This window comes from Passer domesticus, chromosome 1 (assembly GCF_036417665.1).
Source record: "Passer domesticus isolate bPasDom1 chromosome 1, bPasDom1.hap1, whole genome shotgun sequence".
Taxonomy (NCBI): domain Eukaryota; kingdom Metazoa; phylum Chordata; class Aves; order Passeriformes; family Passeridae; genus Passer; species Passer domesticus.
Window position 1 is genome coordinate 52,681,966 of NC_087474.1, and position 16,920 is coordinate 52,698,885.

The 16,920-nt window shown below is 37.6% G+C and overlaps 1 protein-coding gene across 6 annotated transcripts in view; it reads right to left on the reverse strand.

The window, feature by feature from the left end:
• SUGCT (succinyl-CoA:glutarate-CoA transferase) overlaps window positions 1-16,920 on the reverse strand; it is a 314,975-nt gene that overhangs the window by 136,629 nt on the left and 161,426 nt on the right. For 5 of the 6 annotated variants that reach the window (XM_064420220.1, XM_064420246.1, XM_064420210.1 and 2 more), the window contains one exon: window positions 4,197-4,394. The exons of the other annotated variant lie outside the window; for it this stretch is intronic. In XM_064420220.1, coding sequence (XP_064276290.1) covers window positions 4,197-4,394 — 198 coding nt within the window. The remainder of the gene's footprint in view (window positions 1-4,196; window positions 4,395-16,920) is intronic. 6 annotated transcript variants of the gene reach the window in all.

Genomic DNA, 16,920 nt, shown 5'->3' on the forward strand with positions numbered 1-16,920 from the left:
AGAGAATTAGGTACTAAAATAATGAGTTTATAAATTCATAGTGATTGCTATATGTCCCTTGATAGCATCTAAATCAATTGAAACTGTTAAAGAAAAAAAAACAGCAACTTTCACATGGAGTGGTAAAAATACTGCTAGTAATTCCAAAACTCCTGACTGGCCACTCTGAATTGAATTTGTTTAAAGGACTCTACCAGACTGAAGACATGACTCAATGTACAAATTTCATAGATATCAAAGAAAATTATTAATTATGTTCATTATTTATATTAATTATTTTGACTGCTCTTCCAGAGATATATGCCTAATTCACTTTGTGAAGAATGGCAGACTTTCTCAAATTAGAACAACATCAGAGTTTAGAAGTTTCTGCTAGTTTTCTCAGGCCCAAGGAACTGACTTCACAAATGAAATTGTTTATGTTATTTCCTAAACTTCAATAATGCCTAAGTCTTGCCTCTCCATTTTGGTTTTGTGTTGGGTTTTCTTGTGATTTTTTTTTTTCTTGTTTTTTTAGGGGTTTTTAAAAAGTACTACAAGATATTTGTAGGATGGACATTCAGTAAATGGGAACATCTTGAGAGGCTATATGAGGTACTTGATACATACACACACTCTCTGTAAAATGTAGTCCAAATGCTAATTCTCATCCATATACTCCTGTACACATATTAATGCAGACGAACATTACTGCTAGGAAAAGTTTCCCATCATAGTATAAATAGTTATGCCAATGCATAGATATTTTTCAGTTGTAAAATCGTTAATCCTCCCAGATGGATTATGAAGGAGGAAGCAGGAGATGGAAAAGGAGAAGGGGAAGAGGAAATTATGGGGAAATGGAGTACCTCTAAAGAAACCAGTTCCACAAAGTCATAAACAGAGAAGATAAAAAGTGTTTAATTCAACACAGAGTCAACATTTTCAATTGGGGAAAAAAAAATCCTGGCAAGAAACAACTCCCTAATGCTTCAATTTTTCCCCAGATAATAACCATCAGATCCTGTGCTACTTCTTATGAGCACAATTTCCTCATTGTTAGCAGCTGTTCATTGGGTAGCATTGCACAACTAGCCAGGTGCATTACGAAGGGAATGAAGGAGGAGAGGGGGCTGTCTGCCTCCAAACCATCAGATGGACTCATAATATTCTTCAATACAGCAGTAACTGGCCCACTTCCTAAGCTACATTTGAGTTTTACTGAACGTAAATAAACAGGGGAGGGAAAAGGACACCCACAGTCCTGGACAAAGTCAGAAATCTTCAGGCATTTGTTGGATTGTTTTTCTGCCTCCACTTACCCGGAAGTCGGGAACTGCAAGATTATGTGGTCTTTTTTTTTTTCCTCCTAGCTTCCTGAGGAAAGCCTCAGGGGACTGGACCAGTTACTTTGGGTTCAGGCAACAAGCTGACTCATATGCAGCCCTGTCACACTACACACTGTGGCAGCTGATATTAAAATGGACAAATAGAAATTATCCTGAAAGGTCTCTAAATTGATTGTTGTGAATTGTCTGTGCACTACTTAAAAGAATTTTTGATGTGATGAGCATTTATTTTTAGCAGTTTTTCCATACCAGTTCAAAAGCTACAACTGTTTTTGCACTGCTTTCACTGTATACTATTAAATGGATGATTCCACTACGACTTTGCACAGGAGTACTCAATGGATACAAGTTCAGGCATGTTTATAGTAATGAGAACTACTGAAATACTTGAACTTAAAAAACACTTTATCAACAATATATTGCCCTTACTACCCTGTGCAAAATATGTAAGGCAGAAAAATGACTAGCACTCAAGAAAAGAACAAGGATCAAAATACTTGTGGTGCATGTAAACATGAACATATCTTAAATCTAAAGTCTTCTCTGTAATGGTTGAAATTTGAACACAGGCCTCATTTTTTATTTTTTGTTAATTTGAAACTAGTTGATTTTTTACATTATAACTCAGTTGAAATGGGAAAGATATCAAAAAAACAGACTGAAACAGAACACTTTCAAGGAAAAGTCTGACAAGATATAATCCTTAAGGTCTATGATCTAACACATGATGAAAACTTAGCATGAAAAACTTATTTTAACCCTACTTTGCCAGAGGATAATGTATCCTGCAGGATAATTTGTGCTTCTAATACAAATGTATGTCAAAACTCAGTGAATTGGTTTCTTAACATTATGCTGTCTGCACAGACATGCTTTCAGACCTAGAACACCAAGATCTAAATGAGGTGATTAGAGAATGAAACACATGGAGTCCCACTTGCTATACATGCTCTCCCATGCGTGTCTTGCAGATCTCTAACTACATGGATTCAGATTATAAAGTTCATAATATGATAAGATCATACAGAGTTTTAGATTGGTTTTACTGCTTTGATCGCTATTGAAATTAGAGAAATAGAAATAAAAATACCTACAAACTATTACATAAGTAATGGAAGACACAAGTTTTAGATAAAATCTGTCTTTAACATCACAAAAAGATACCATATTTTCATATTTCATCCACCAAATCATGTATGAAAATTTTATCTATAAACCTCTACCAAAATATGAAAAGTTTCAGCAAATTTTATCTGACAACCTGACTTTAAATAATTTTTGTTTGACTTCAAATATCTTTCCATTGAATTTTTATCACTTTTATTGTATTTTTGGTTGTTTTCTGTCTTCTTGTATGAATATTTATACTACACTTTTCCACTGTTAAGACTGAAAGTTTCAGGTTGCTCCCCTTTTTAGAAATCCCTAATAATGTTGCACATGTGATGGGAACCAATCTATTAACAACAAGCTGTAACAACAAGTTTATGCTTTTAAGAAGTAGCCAAATATCTGACAGCTATTCCCTTGAGAAGTACTAAGGCTGAGTATCTCACTATTGTACTCAACTCAAATGCAGACAGATTTGTACAAGAGTACAAAGTACAAGAGAATGACAAGAAATAGTTTATCCCATTCTCTTTAACATCATTTAAATGTTTGATTGAAGTTTTCCTATTTGAGTACCTAAATGTACAGTCTAACTAAACACCTCAGTTCATGTTTGTATGGCCTAACTGGCTCTTTTGGATAAAGCAGACAAATTGCAATATCTATGTCAACAGGTGCTAAGAACTATAAATTTACAACAATTTCTAAGGCCCAACGATAAATATTATTCAACCTAATGTTTGATTTTGGCTCTAAAAATCTTGTACCTCAAGGCATAAAGAATCTGATTTTTATTTTACATTACCTTTACTACAGACTACACAAGCCTTAACATGGTTAATTTCACCTAGTTGCAATTTAAATTAGATTAGTGAAATCTTCCCTTTTAGATCATTAAATGAGTAGAAAGATTTATCTCAACCTAACCTATTTCTCCCAGTGGCCAAAGTGACTATATCTGTCTTTAAACTGGATGGTTACTAAACACTACCCTTAAGCTCCAGATTTCTATAGAGATCTTACTCCATAAGATTGGTACCTTTTGCTTCCAGCAGGATACTCTCAGCCAGCTGCTATGGATCTTGATATTAGCACCTCTTTTCTCTCAGTTCATAAACATATATTTCAAGTCTCATTCACCCTGAGTTCTGGGGTGTATGTCAGAAAACCCAGCAAGCAAGCAGATTACTGGCTTAGCAAAGGAGCATGCATTAATGATTGACATGTCCCTTACTTGAAACAGTCACATCTGGAGGTTAGTGGTCAATGGCCCAGAGTCCCAATGGACATCAATGACAAATGGTTTCCATTGGGGGTCTATACTGGACCAGTGTTATTTGATATCTTCTTTAATGACACACAAAGGGATCGAGTGCACCCTCAGCAAATTTGCCAATGACCCCAAGCTGAGTGCTAGCAGACCTGCCATACCTGAAGGATAGGTTGCCATCCAGAGGAATCTGGACAAGCTCAAGTGGGTCCACATGTATCTCATGTAGTTTAACAAGACCAAGGGCAAGGTGCTGCACCTGTGTTGGGGTAACCCCCAAAATCAACACAGGCTGGGGGATGCACACATTGAGAGCAGCCTTAGGGAGAAGGACCTGGGAGTGCTGGTGGATCAGAGGCTGAACATGACCCAGCCATGTGCACTGACAGCCCAGAGAGACAAAAGTGTCCTGGGCTGCCTCCAAAGCAGCGTGGCCAGAAGGGTGAGGAGAGAATTCTGCCCCTCTGCTCCTCTCTGTGAGACCCCACCTGCAGTGCCAAGTCCAGCTTTGGGGACCCCAGCACAGGACGGACATGGACCTGTTGGAGCAAGTCCAGAGGAGGATCACCAAGATGATTAGAGGGTTGGAGCACCTCTTCTATGAAGAAAGGCTGAGAGAATTGGGTTTTTTCAGCCTGGAGAAGATAAGGCAATTTCTGGATGATGTAAATGCTGCCTTCCAGTACCTATAAAAAAGATGGAGAAGGACTTTTTACAAGAGTATGTGGTGACAGAACAAGGAAGGATGGCTTAAAACTGAGAGTAGGTTTATATTAAATATTAGGGAAAAAAATCTTTAGTATGAGGGTGGTAAGGCACTTGAACAGGTTTCCCAGAGAAGTTGTGGAAGGCCCCTCCCTAGAGGTGTTCAAGACCAGGCTGGATGGAGCTCAGATCAAGGTGGTCTAGTGCAAAGTATCCCTGTGCACAGTCGGGGGCTGTAATTAGATGATCTTTAAGGCCCTTTCTAACCCAGGCCATTTTATGATAACATATTAGAAAATGAAAAGGAGGAAATGATCCCTAGACTTGCCTCTACCCTATTCCTACTCAAGAATCTATCGTTTCTCTGGATGGACTCACCAGAGAAACCATTAAAGGAATAATTGCTAGATTGTGCTAATTTTTCGTGGAAGAGACATCCCAGAACAAATGTTTTAGTATAAAATAAAATGAAATAAAATTTGATATGGAGCTTTTAAGACAAGGCCCACCAAAGGACTGCTTTGACGATTAAAGGACCACTCAGATGAGAAAAAGTTGAAAATGCTGCAATTGTTTAGTCTGGAGAGAAGTCATATCAGGGTGAATGTTATCAAGGGATACAAATCCTGAAGGAAGGGTGTAAAGAAAACAATGGTGGGTTCTTTTCAGCAGTGCTCAGTGACAGAAAAGAGGCAACAGGTACAAAGAGGATGTGCTGTCTGAACATCAGGAAACACATTTTTACTGTGACAGTGACTGGGCATTGAAACATGATGCAGACTCTGCCACCTCTGATGGATATATTCAAGTCCACCGTGCTATTATGCAGGGAAACTGACTACAGATGACCCTCCTTTAGCACTGGGATTGGACTAGAGGACCTCAAAAAGTCCCTTTCAACATCAACCCTCCTGTTATTCTGTAAAGGAATTGAAGACATTGCTCTTAAATGGAGGTGACAACACAAAGTGAAATAAAATGCCATTCAAAAAAACCCAAATGAAGTTCTTGTTTCTGATACAGATACAACCTCTGCTGTAGCAAATGCACTCCAAATTTCTTGCTGCTAGTCACACAGTCCATTTTTTCATGCTTTCTCAGGAAAGGAAGCCTAATTGTGCAAAAAAGGGAGCAGATAAATTAAAGATTTGATTGTCATTATTTTCCTCTTACATCATCAGTTAAATCTAGCTTATATCCAAAATATTTTAAAATTGCTGTGTTAGTGGTTGTTTTCTTATCTGCAATGAGTATGACCTTAATAAGAGTGCATGCTCCATACTGCATAGGAACCAGTGACATAACTATTAAGAAGTTCTAATTTTCCCCACAACTTAAATAAAATGCATTCTCCATCCTCTAGTTTCCATGCTGTTTCAAAAAAAAAGTTGTGGCACCACAATATTACTCTCTGTCTAAGAGGAATACAAACACAAGGCCAAAGTTGTATATGAGAAACAAAATACTGGCCAGTTATTGCCTTGGTCATGATTATGTGCAACAAGTAATAATAAATGGAGGATCCTCAAAATAGCCCTTTAAAGTCTGAACAGGATCAAAAACATTTAAACTGCACTAGTGGAATCTTTAAAACAGGATGTTACACTTAAGGTATAATGTAATGTGTTTGTCTTTCATGGAGCAATTAATCACTGGATGGAGGAGTTAAGACCCAATCAAAACGGAAAGGTGTTTATTGCTGCAGCTGGTCATTAAATTATTTCTATAAAGCTTAAACACTGGGTTTTATTGTTTTTATTACAGATCCGCTCCTATAAAAAATACATTTAAACTTCCTTTTTTAGATTTTATGGTTAATTTCTTGTGCTTCTGTTAACCAAACAGAACCAAACCCAAAGAAACAGTATGTTATTCTGTTATCCTATTATCAGTGATAATAGGAACCAGAAAGACAGAAAAACATGTCACCTTGAATTCCAATATGTGTACCTTTTATCTATGGGAAAAACCCCATGAATGATGGCAGTAGCACAAAATAATTATTATGTGATGTTTTTCTCATTGGATGGGAATTCCTTTCATTCAAGACAGATAGCTGATTCAGTTGATTAAAAGAAATTATTTCTTGGTATATGGAGGTCCTTAACAGATTCTCAAGTACCTTTAAGATACCTGTACATGCAGTCCTTTTAATGAAGCATTTGTCATTTTGGACACACACCTTGGCTAGTAGTAAAGAAATAAAAAACTTCTCCACTATATTTAATCCTTCAAATGACTGTACTAAAGGAAACATCTGCAAGGAAGTATCCATGGGACAGCCATGGATATTTACTGCATTATCAAAGGATTTGTTGCCTTGATTGCTTCAATGAGGTATTTTTAGTAGATGCAGGTGCTTTGTGGGATTATCTGTTTATACCAAGAGGACATGTGGAGGATCACAATTTTGATCTGAAGCAAAACCTATGGACTTCCCCAAGAGAAAAACTGAATCCCAAATTTCATCACCCATGGACTGATTACCATGATGAATGTCATAGAATTGCCACATGGGAAATAAAACCATAGAATGAGTTTGGGTGACAATCTTAGGCAAGAAAACCTGTAGCTTGAATGTTTTCTGAAGAAAATGAGCAGGCTACAAAGTGCATGCTGAAGTAATATAAGATACTAACCATATACCAATTTTGAAAAAAACTTGCTAACTGCTTTAAATAGCAGAGCAAACACTTTCTGGCAATCAGGGCTGACAAAATAATGTTTCTTAGAATGAGTAAAAAATATTGAGGCACGCACCCTTTTTCCTGGTGCTGGGGCAAAGAACAGAACTCTTGTAATATGTGCGCAGAGATGTTTGCAGACAAAGTTTACAGTTTAAATATATATGGCTGCAAGAAAATCAACAGCATAACACGTACATTCTCTTAAGAAGCAGAAGCAAATACCACCAAGATTTATTCAAGAGCTTTTTATGTGCTACATGCTTCCATTTAGCACATCAATCAAGAGGAATTCATCCCTGATAAATTCATTTACAATTACTTCAATGCTTTCCCTATGGTATTCAATCCGTAATTTCTTTCCCTGGTATCTGAATGCAATTTTTTCTCAGTTGTAGCTAGAATTTAGAAAAATTATCCTCGAGTATTAACCTTCCAGAAATAGCTTTGTTACTTTGATTCATGAACAGTTTTTAAGGGTAGTAAACATACACATAAATCAGAATTACCAACTAGTACAGTTCATTATTTAAGATTTTGAGGAAAAACTATTCTCAGGCCATCGAATTTCAGGGTGGAAATGGACAGTAATCTAACTTTAGGAAAAGAGAAGTCAGCAAAGTCTCTTCTGTATTGCAAAAAGCATGATTTTAGCCTTTTGGAAACATTTTTTGGAGTATGAGGAAAAAGTTATATATTGGACATTGCATTGCTTATGGGAAAAATAGAGTGGATTAAGCCACACCTGGTTGAAAATGGAAAAACTGTATCTGAAATGTCTGCAGAGCTCATTAGTACCTCAATACCAAATTATTCAAAGCTATCTTTGGCTTTGACTCAAGATGCTGTCCTAAGCGTGGCGGCACAATAACAATCCAAAAAGCTCCACAGATGTATACTAGAAAATGATAGTGCTTCATTAATTACCAAAGTAAAAACTTGCTAAATAGAGGCCCATTTTAGAAAATAAAAAAGAAACAGACTGTTAAAACCAGATGGGAAATAGACTATAGCAGCCATTCATTACCTTTACATTTGCAACCAAGAGTGAGTATTGCCAGAACAGTTTGTTCATTTGTATAATGAATTCTATGCTTATATCACTGCATTCAGTTTTACTGAAAGTTCTTTGTAATACATAGAACATTAAATAAAAAAAAAAAAATTAAAAAAAAAACTGGGTCAATAATGCATAATTTAGGTGAAGACTTTGGTCAATTTTATAGCAAAATAGCAATGGATTGATAATTGATGCCCATGTACAAAACACACAACACTACACAGCTACTTGAACTTCTACACACTGTAAAAGGCAATGCTAAAAGCTTTACAATGCTGACCAGCAGCACTACTTTCTTCTTCATCTTCTGCTTGTAAAAATCATATTCAAAGTTTTAGCTTTACAATTTCATAGTGCAATGGGTAGCAGGTGTGAGAGGGTGGGGGGGTGTAGAAGTCCATTAGAAAAATAACAGAAAAACACTTGACAGCCATCAACGGAAATTGAAAATTTTACCATCCAATATTTTCCTTTATACCACAAAAATCCATGACATAAGGGACAGCTTTTTGGTTTCTTAACATAGCTGTGGTAACAAGACAGGCCAGAGGAATTATACCCTAGTTATGTCTTTTAAATCAAATCACTAATGAATTACTTTTTGATAACCTCCTAATTATACTCTACCTCTAAAAGCCCACAGACTACTTAAAAAACAATTTTTCTAGGGTTTTTTTACTCACAGAGTGCATCTTTATTTTTAACAGACATCATTAAAAATTAACTGAGTTGACTGAATGATTTTTGTAAACTACCTCTAGAACTGTATGTTGAGACAGAGAATTACTGTTACTTTCCCCTTGTACCATTAACTTTCCTTTAAATTATTCTGCTGCCTTCATTGATTCATTCCTAGATTTGGAAAGAAGACTAGATCTTGAATCTACTTAAGTCTACTGTGTGTCAAAATTAAACTATACAATATATTAATGAGAAGAAAACTGTTGAATCTCTAAGCCTATAACCTCCCATATGTTTGAGGTTTTCCATACACACTTTCAGCCCATTTGACTTCTCAGAATCATATTCTTCCCCCATGAAATAATTTTTACAGTCATAAAATACTGCTATGAACCTCAATACATGAATTTCAATCATCTAACACTCAAAGAGATATTAGTTATCTAATAACTAATCTAACAACAGCTGCTGCAGTTGGAAGAACATGAAGGCTATTTGCACCAAGTAAACTGTTTGAGACACTGAAGAGGGCCTTGTCCTGATTTGAAAGACAGGTGTCTGCCAAGGAAGGGGGAAACATCCCTTAGAATGGGGAATACTAACCCCTTCCCTACAAATTACTACAACTTGGAAATTATGGGGCTTTCAGACCCTGTGTATCAGAATATATATCTATATCTATAGTACTGGAAAAGTGTATATAATATTGGAAAAGGAATACCAGTTATTTACTAGTCTATATATAACAAGACGAACGACCACAACGGCAGCAGTACCAAACGAAAGAACCGAAAGCCGTTAAGAGGCTTCTCTGGGCTGTGGCACTTTCCCCTTTGGCGCAGTTCCAGTCACAGCCGGCGGGGGCGCTGTTGGCTCCTGGCCGGGCAGGGCCGGTGCGATGATTCCCCCGAGGCTGCAGGGGGCGCTGCGGCAGGAGCCCTGCTGCCTCTGCACTGGTTAATGGCAGCGCTGCTGGGGGAAGAGATAGAAAGGGGCTTCCTTTACAAACTCATCATGGGAGGCTGCTGGTCCCAGTGCCCCTCCAGATGGCAAAATGGGCTGTAGCGGGAGCCTCAGAGCAGCAAGCTGGAATGGCAGAGGCGAGCAGACCCCCAGGTAGCAAACAAAATGTGCAGAAACTCCACAGCCGTAGCAGGAGCCACAGGGTATCCAGGCAGGCATAGGGTGTTGGGTTAAAATGTAGCCAAAAATCCCAAGCAGCAGCAGCAAAGAGAAGGGTTGGGCAGCCGCAGCTGGGCTCTCCAAACATCCAGGAGACTCTCCCTCAGAATAGGAGGGGTCCTGGGTTTTCCCCTGCAGCACCTGAGTAGATGATGAGATGATGATCTCACTTTCCAGTGAGATCAGGTGTTGAAACAAAAAAAAGGTCCCAGTTAAATGGCTGATCTTATGAGCAAAAGCTCACTCACTGTAGGAGAAGCAGTAAAGGGCTGGACTTCACCATGGCAGGGAATTCTCCTTGTGGTAGCAGCAACTGGAATGTTCCCTTCTGGTCCCGAGAGCAAGATTGAGCAAGGAACTGAGCCCATCCCCCCGACCTCACAGCCAAAATCTTGTACTATCTTGTGTTCCCAAGAGAAACCCACCCCCCCACCTAGAAGGGTAGCCAAATGCACCCTTCCCTAAGCCACATCCTTTGTCTCCTCAGTATTGGTCATTTCTATCTCTTAGGTAGTAAATGGGAAAAAATTCCCTGAGAGAAAGAAAAGAGAAAAAAAAGGAAAAATCCTAACCTCCAACAGGCCTTGACTTGTTCTTCTTGTATCGGTGTTCATAAAACATTATCATTAATATATTACTCCCAGCTTTTTCTGTTTGAATCTGTGTTCCAGTTTTGGGAGTGACAGAGCCTAACAAAGAAAATAGTTCAATTTCCCTCAATATAGGACCTAAAATGTGTAATTCTATCTGTAGATTTTCTTCTTTCTGGAAAAGAGAGTGTCATGGGAAAATGCAAACATATATTTCTTCAGTTCAATATATGCAATTGAACAATTTCTGTGCTTTCAGTAGGAAAAATGAGTTAATCAATACTAAGAGGTTTCATCCAGATTTACTCTTGGGAAGCTACATATAAAGATAGTAAGTTAGCCAAGCTAAGGTCTCATGCAATGCTAAACAGAGTAAATTAACCAATTTCTGCCAGAACAAATTTTGAATGCTTTCTTCTCTGCCTCATTCTCTGCCTTATAGACTCTAGCCAATATCATGGATATAGCCAGAACTACCATACCAACCCAAATGTAATGTGACTTCAAATATAAGGCAAGTTCAGATATAAGGCCACCCTCATTTTTCAAAGGCTACATAGAAAAATCAGCAAAGTTTATTGATAAAAAATAAATTCTCTACTGGAACTTCTTAGACCATCTTCTCCAGCCTCAGCTTCCAAAGTCCTTCCTCCTCATGGTCAGCTTGCCAGGCATGCTGATGGCTGTCCGCATATCTGTTAATTGAGCCCTTCACATGCAGGGCTTGGACCAACCACACCACTTGTGCATGTCCACAGCTGCATCTTTGGCAGAGCAAACAGATGAGGAAGGTGAACAGATGGGCTAATTCCAAGCCCTCCAAGCAACATGGCAGACTACCAACAACTACCTCTCTTCAAAATTGAGTGGGCTTGAGCTGCTCTCTGTACTACCCCTGCCTGTGTGAGGCTGGGAAATTCAGAAGGCTCATCATATAAATGAAGTTTTAAAGGATGCCAGACAGTGAACTCACGGAATGACAGAATATTCTGAGTTGAAGGGACCAAAAAGTCCAACTGTTAAGTGACTGGCCAATACTGGGATGGGACCCACATCACACAACCTTGGTGTGATAAGCACCATGCTCCAACCAGATGGGTTAGTCTCACTCAACTCATGCCTTATCAATACAGGAGTACGTTTTGGGACTTTTTACCTTAGTTTCGCCTTTCATGCAAGCTTCATAGAAATGTAATGGAGTAAAACTAAAAGTAGTATGTCTACATTTTGCCAAACACGGGAAATATTTTTCCTTCTTTTACTCCCCTCCCTGACAATCCCCACCCAAAGTATATCTAAGCAAGCATCGTATTATATCACTCCATGAATCTGTCACTTCCAGATTCAAGCTTTTAATCTTCAAGTCCATAATAATTCTTTCATTAGTTACTTATTTGTTGTTTCCTTCATTTCCTTTCATAGAAAAGACTGTTGTTTAAATTAATATAATAGAGACTTAAATAAATGCCATGGTCATATCCTAGCTAAGGGAATATAAGAACAATTCTGTACTTACTACCCACGTAATAACTACCAAGCTGAACGGACCTACAAAGACGAAGAAGCTTGCAAAAGCCAATCCTCCAGCTCTGGAAATAACAGAAGTCAGTTCACAAATAGGCATATAAACATATAAAAACTTCCTTGTACAGCACTATTTACCTCCTTGTTACCAGTGCCAGCTAAACTGTGAAGATAAATTCAATACATTGGATATGATCCTCCATATTCTCAGAATTCACTGAACATCTGTCAGGTATTCTGGTTATTGTGCCTGGCTTCTTTAGGATAATTGGCTGAAAATAGCAAAGTATACATTTATTATTTTCCAAAGTAAAGCTAATATAATTTCTTATGATCAGAATTTTCTGGGAAATACACAATCAGAGGTGAGAAAACTGCACCTGTGGAATATAAAAATCAGCTGATCTCTAAATGAAATCTGTGATTCCAAGGAAGCAATTCATTTTTTTAGATAATGCTATTTGCATATAATGGCAAAACTTTTCACGAAGAAAGGACAAATACTGCTTGTTCATGAGATTCTGTAAAGATCCTGATCATGCCAAAGCCATTTCCCTTTACAGACAGGTGGGCTAACGCCTGGCAAACAGCAGGGAGGGGTAAACATTTTAGTTTTGGTATATGAAAAATGTCAGTGACTTCTCAGATAGTATCTCAGAAATTTAATTACTACAGTGTGGCCCAGAAATGAGCTGTAATAAACAGCATTGAATCATTTCATCTTTAAATGCAGCAAGAACAAAGCCTAATAATTATCCACAGCAGATTAAACTGAGAAAACCACAAATGAATTTGCCTTTTGAAAGTCAGGGATAAGGCTAAGAAAAGTTTCAGCCAAAGGCTAAAAGAGTTAACTTAGGTCTCTGAATGTCAGACTCCTACTTTCTAAGCAGTGGCTCAGAGGTTTCTGATTCAAGTTGATGGCAGAAAAGGCAGCAGACATTAGTGTTTATAGAAGCAATACAAAACAGGATTTTGTTAAATGTATATATTATGCCAGATCAAACTATAAATTGAACCATCTGTGTCCAAGTTAATCTTAGATACAGCAAGGAGATTATTTGAATTGTGTGTTTCCTTTTGTGACCTTTTTAGATGCGGCTTTGTTTGAAAGGGGGAAGGGATAATTTTCTTAGCTTTTTTATTCCTAAGCAGCAATGCCAATAGTCCAGTATAAGAGCAATATCTTTTAAAATCACCCAGCTGAATAGCAAAAATCCTTTAGTAATTTCCCACTATTGTTATACAGGGAGCTCTAAAAAATAAACTATAGTCATATAAATAGAGGCATGTAGTTTTAAGCATGCTACAAGCCATTCATGACATAAGTATTCAATTAAAACTGCTTTTATGAGCAGTAATCACATTCTGAAAAGGCAAACATGAACAGTTTGTGGATATAGCTATAATGACTGCAAAATTAACTTTTAAAAAGAAGCAGGTAAACAAAGTTCTGTCTCTCTGCTACTTAAATAAAAGATTTTAAAATTCTTTTGCTTCTGCCTCCAGGTCACATGGGATAGGAAGGAAATATTTCATTATTTAAAAAATAAGGAAATTATTTGCCTTTATGCATTAATATTATCAGAAACCAATCTCAGTTTAACTGAAACTATGATTACAATAAACAAATTTCAGTTCCTGAAGTAATAGAACAGAACAGCTGTAGTTTCCAACAGTATAAATCTGGTTAACTGGCAACAGCATATCATTTTAAAGAAGTAAGACAAACTTTTAGCTTTACAGGTCACCTCTTGAGCTGGAAGTAATTTAGGATAAAATTTCACAGTGTCTACCTCTCCTTTAGAAGTACATGTTGGTTTAAAACTCTTAAATCCAGAGAAGCCATTTTTATTACACTGACAAAATATTTACAAAATAGCCAACAGAGTTTGCAAGCAATACCTCTTCCCCGATTCTCCTGACTCCTCCCCTTTAATCTCTCTGTTTCAAATGCTATTTCATTCTCAGCTCCTAACCCACCACCTATCATGCAAACTCTGGTTACCTATTGTAATTTGTCAAAAATAGAATTAATTCAAGGCTGAAAAGGGCTTGCATAATATAGAGATGATTAACATTTTATGAGATGAACTGGAACAAGTGATATAAGGAATTTCAGAAAAACAATTTCTGGACCACAATATAAACATATTTTACAACATCTATAAAATATGTACAGTACACAATATGACTCTGAAACAAGTCCTCTGAAATCCAGTTGTTTAAGATGACCGTGAAAGGCCAGTCCCTTATCTGTTAAAAGGCATTTTCTAGTTTTTAATATCATACATAGCAGTATCACACCTGTCAGCAAAGCTTCACTTGGTATTGCTGTGCCTAAATAAAGCTATTTGAGACCACTGTTAGCACTCCATCCCTTAGCAATTAGTGTTGAATAAAATATTGACTAGATTTTATGTTATCCCTAAATTTATTTCATAAATTCTTCACTCTTCAGAGAGCAATAGATATAGAAACATAGTTTAAGGCACAAAAAAAAGCATAAATAGATCAACTGGATCTTTAACATTGACTTGAGGTGAGACACAATAACATCCCATCTCCTTTCACTTACTTTGACTTGTACAGCAGGATGATATACAGATTTATCATGCCTTCTGAAGGAATGCTTTGCTTATCACACCTGAGTAATTGGAGCATTAGAACCTATAATCTCTGATATATATGATATATATGACTTTTTAGATTCTCAGATTTTGGGGGAAAGTTTTTAATTTCCAAGTGATTGGAAAATTTACTAGGAAAGAGTGTGGGTAAGCTTACATACTTCTGGCTGATGTTTCTCATATCAATTATGCTCTCCATTAGAAACATTTAAAAATTATCAAAAATACAGTTTTCACTGACAAAAATTATTTCAGTCAAAACTGAAACAAAATTAAAAGCAGGCTCTATGTGAATTAAATCCAACTTCAGCTTTTCTAAATGACAGCCTGAAATCTATTGGTTTCAGATCCTGTACCTCAAAGCCAGTTACAAAGTCAGTGATTGCCTTGGTGTTACTTATGTTAAATGCAGCTCCATATCCATAGACACTTGAAAAATATACATCTTTTAGGAAAAAAAATTGCTATTGCTTAGCTTTGCCCTCCTGTTTTATGTTGAAGAAAGTATCACCTTTGTATCACGGGAATATGGTGGGTGGAAAGGTCTGATCATCCACATTTTCTGTACAGATCTATCACTGAAAATGATCCATTCAGAATCCTGTACTAGCACTGAACTAAAAAGATTCTGCCAATAGCCAGTAGGGCAGTGGTAATTCAGGGGAAACAAATAGCTCCATGATCCACTTCCATTTTGCAGAGAGATGTCTTATACAATAGTTATGCACCCTTCCTGGGAAATGAACATGCTTGAACACCTCTCAGAAGTTCCTATATACCAGTACACATAGTATGGGGAACAAACAGGAAGATTTGGTGGTCTGTGTGCAGACAGGGCTTCACCTCATCATGTTTACAGAGACATGGTGGGACAGCTTGCATGACTGTAATGCAAGGCTACATGCTTTTAGGAAAGACAGGACAGAAAGACATGGTGGTGGAGCTGCCCTTTGCATAAAGGAACTCCTGGAATGCATGGAGCTTCACCTTAGGGGGATGATGAAGTACTCAGGAATTTCTGGATTAGCATGAAAGTGCAGACTAATGAGGGTGCCACAGCTGATATCTGTTACAAGCTGCCTGATCAGGAAGAGGAAGTGGATGAGGCATTTTATGGAAAGCAGACCCACAGACACAAGCCCTGGTTCTTATGGGAGACTTCAACCACCCTGAGATCTGCTGGAGAAGCCATGAAGCAAAGTACAAACACTCCAGAAGATTCCTGGAAAGCACTGCCAATACCCTTCTGATACATGTGGTAGAAGAGCCAATAGGGAATGATGTGCAGAAAAGGAGGGCCTGGTTGGAGATGTGAAGTGAGGAGGCAGCTTTGGCCGCAGTGACTGTGAAGTCATGATGTCCAGCATCCTGCAAGGAGGAAGCAGGGTAATCAGTACTGATGACCAGACTACAGGAGAACTAACTTTGTCCTCTTTGGGGACTTGTTGGAGGAATCCCATGGCCCTTGTTATGTAAAGCTTACTGAAAAAACTGCATCGGCACCTCCAAACAACTGGGTATTGAGTCAGCTCCACAACTTGTGCTCACATCTATCAGCATAAAGCAGCACCTAAATGGGATTTTGAATTATATTTATGCCACTTTTTCTCATCTTGGATCTGTAACACAAAGCCATTGGTTTCCATTGCTCTAGGTTGTCCCAGGATCTACAAATTTCTTGCACTGAAGCAGTATTCAGTACTGTTTGACCTTGAACTAAAAGGGACAAAAGACTTGAAGAATTAGAATTACAACCTGAAGTTTTCAAGGGTGTTGATGGAATCTAGTCACCCTGCAGAACTCAACACTTTTCACCACTTTCTAATACATGTGAAACAAAATTCTTTGACCTTACTGTCCCAAGATTCAGCTAAAGTAAAATAAACATATCCAAAATCAAAAATATGAAATTGTACATTATTCTAAGGCACCAATCTCTTCCTTAACAAAAGATAAAGGACAAAAAACTTGTGAAGGATGTTCATCACTTTGCTTAATGTTGAACAGGAAGGTTCTCAGTTAAGAAAAAAAGAAGGTAGAAGATTTTGCATACAGTAATAAAAAATAAAACCCTGTGAGGGTAGTATAGAGTCCAGGAACCCATAAAGTAAGGCCTGACACAAGCATTCTTCAAAGCCATTTCCAAAGTGTGAAAA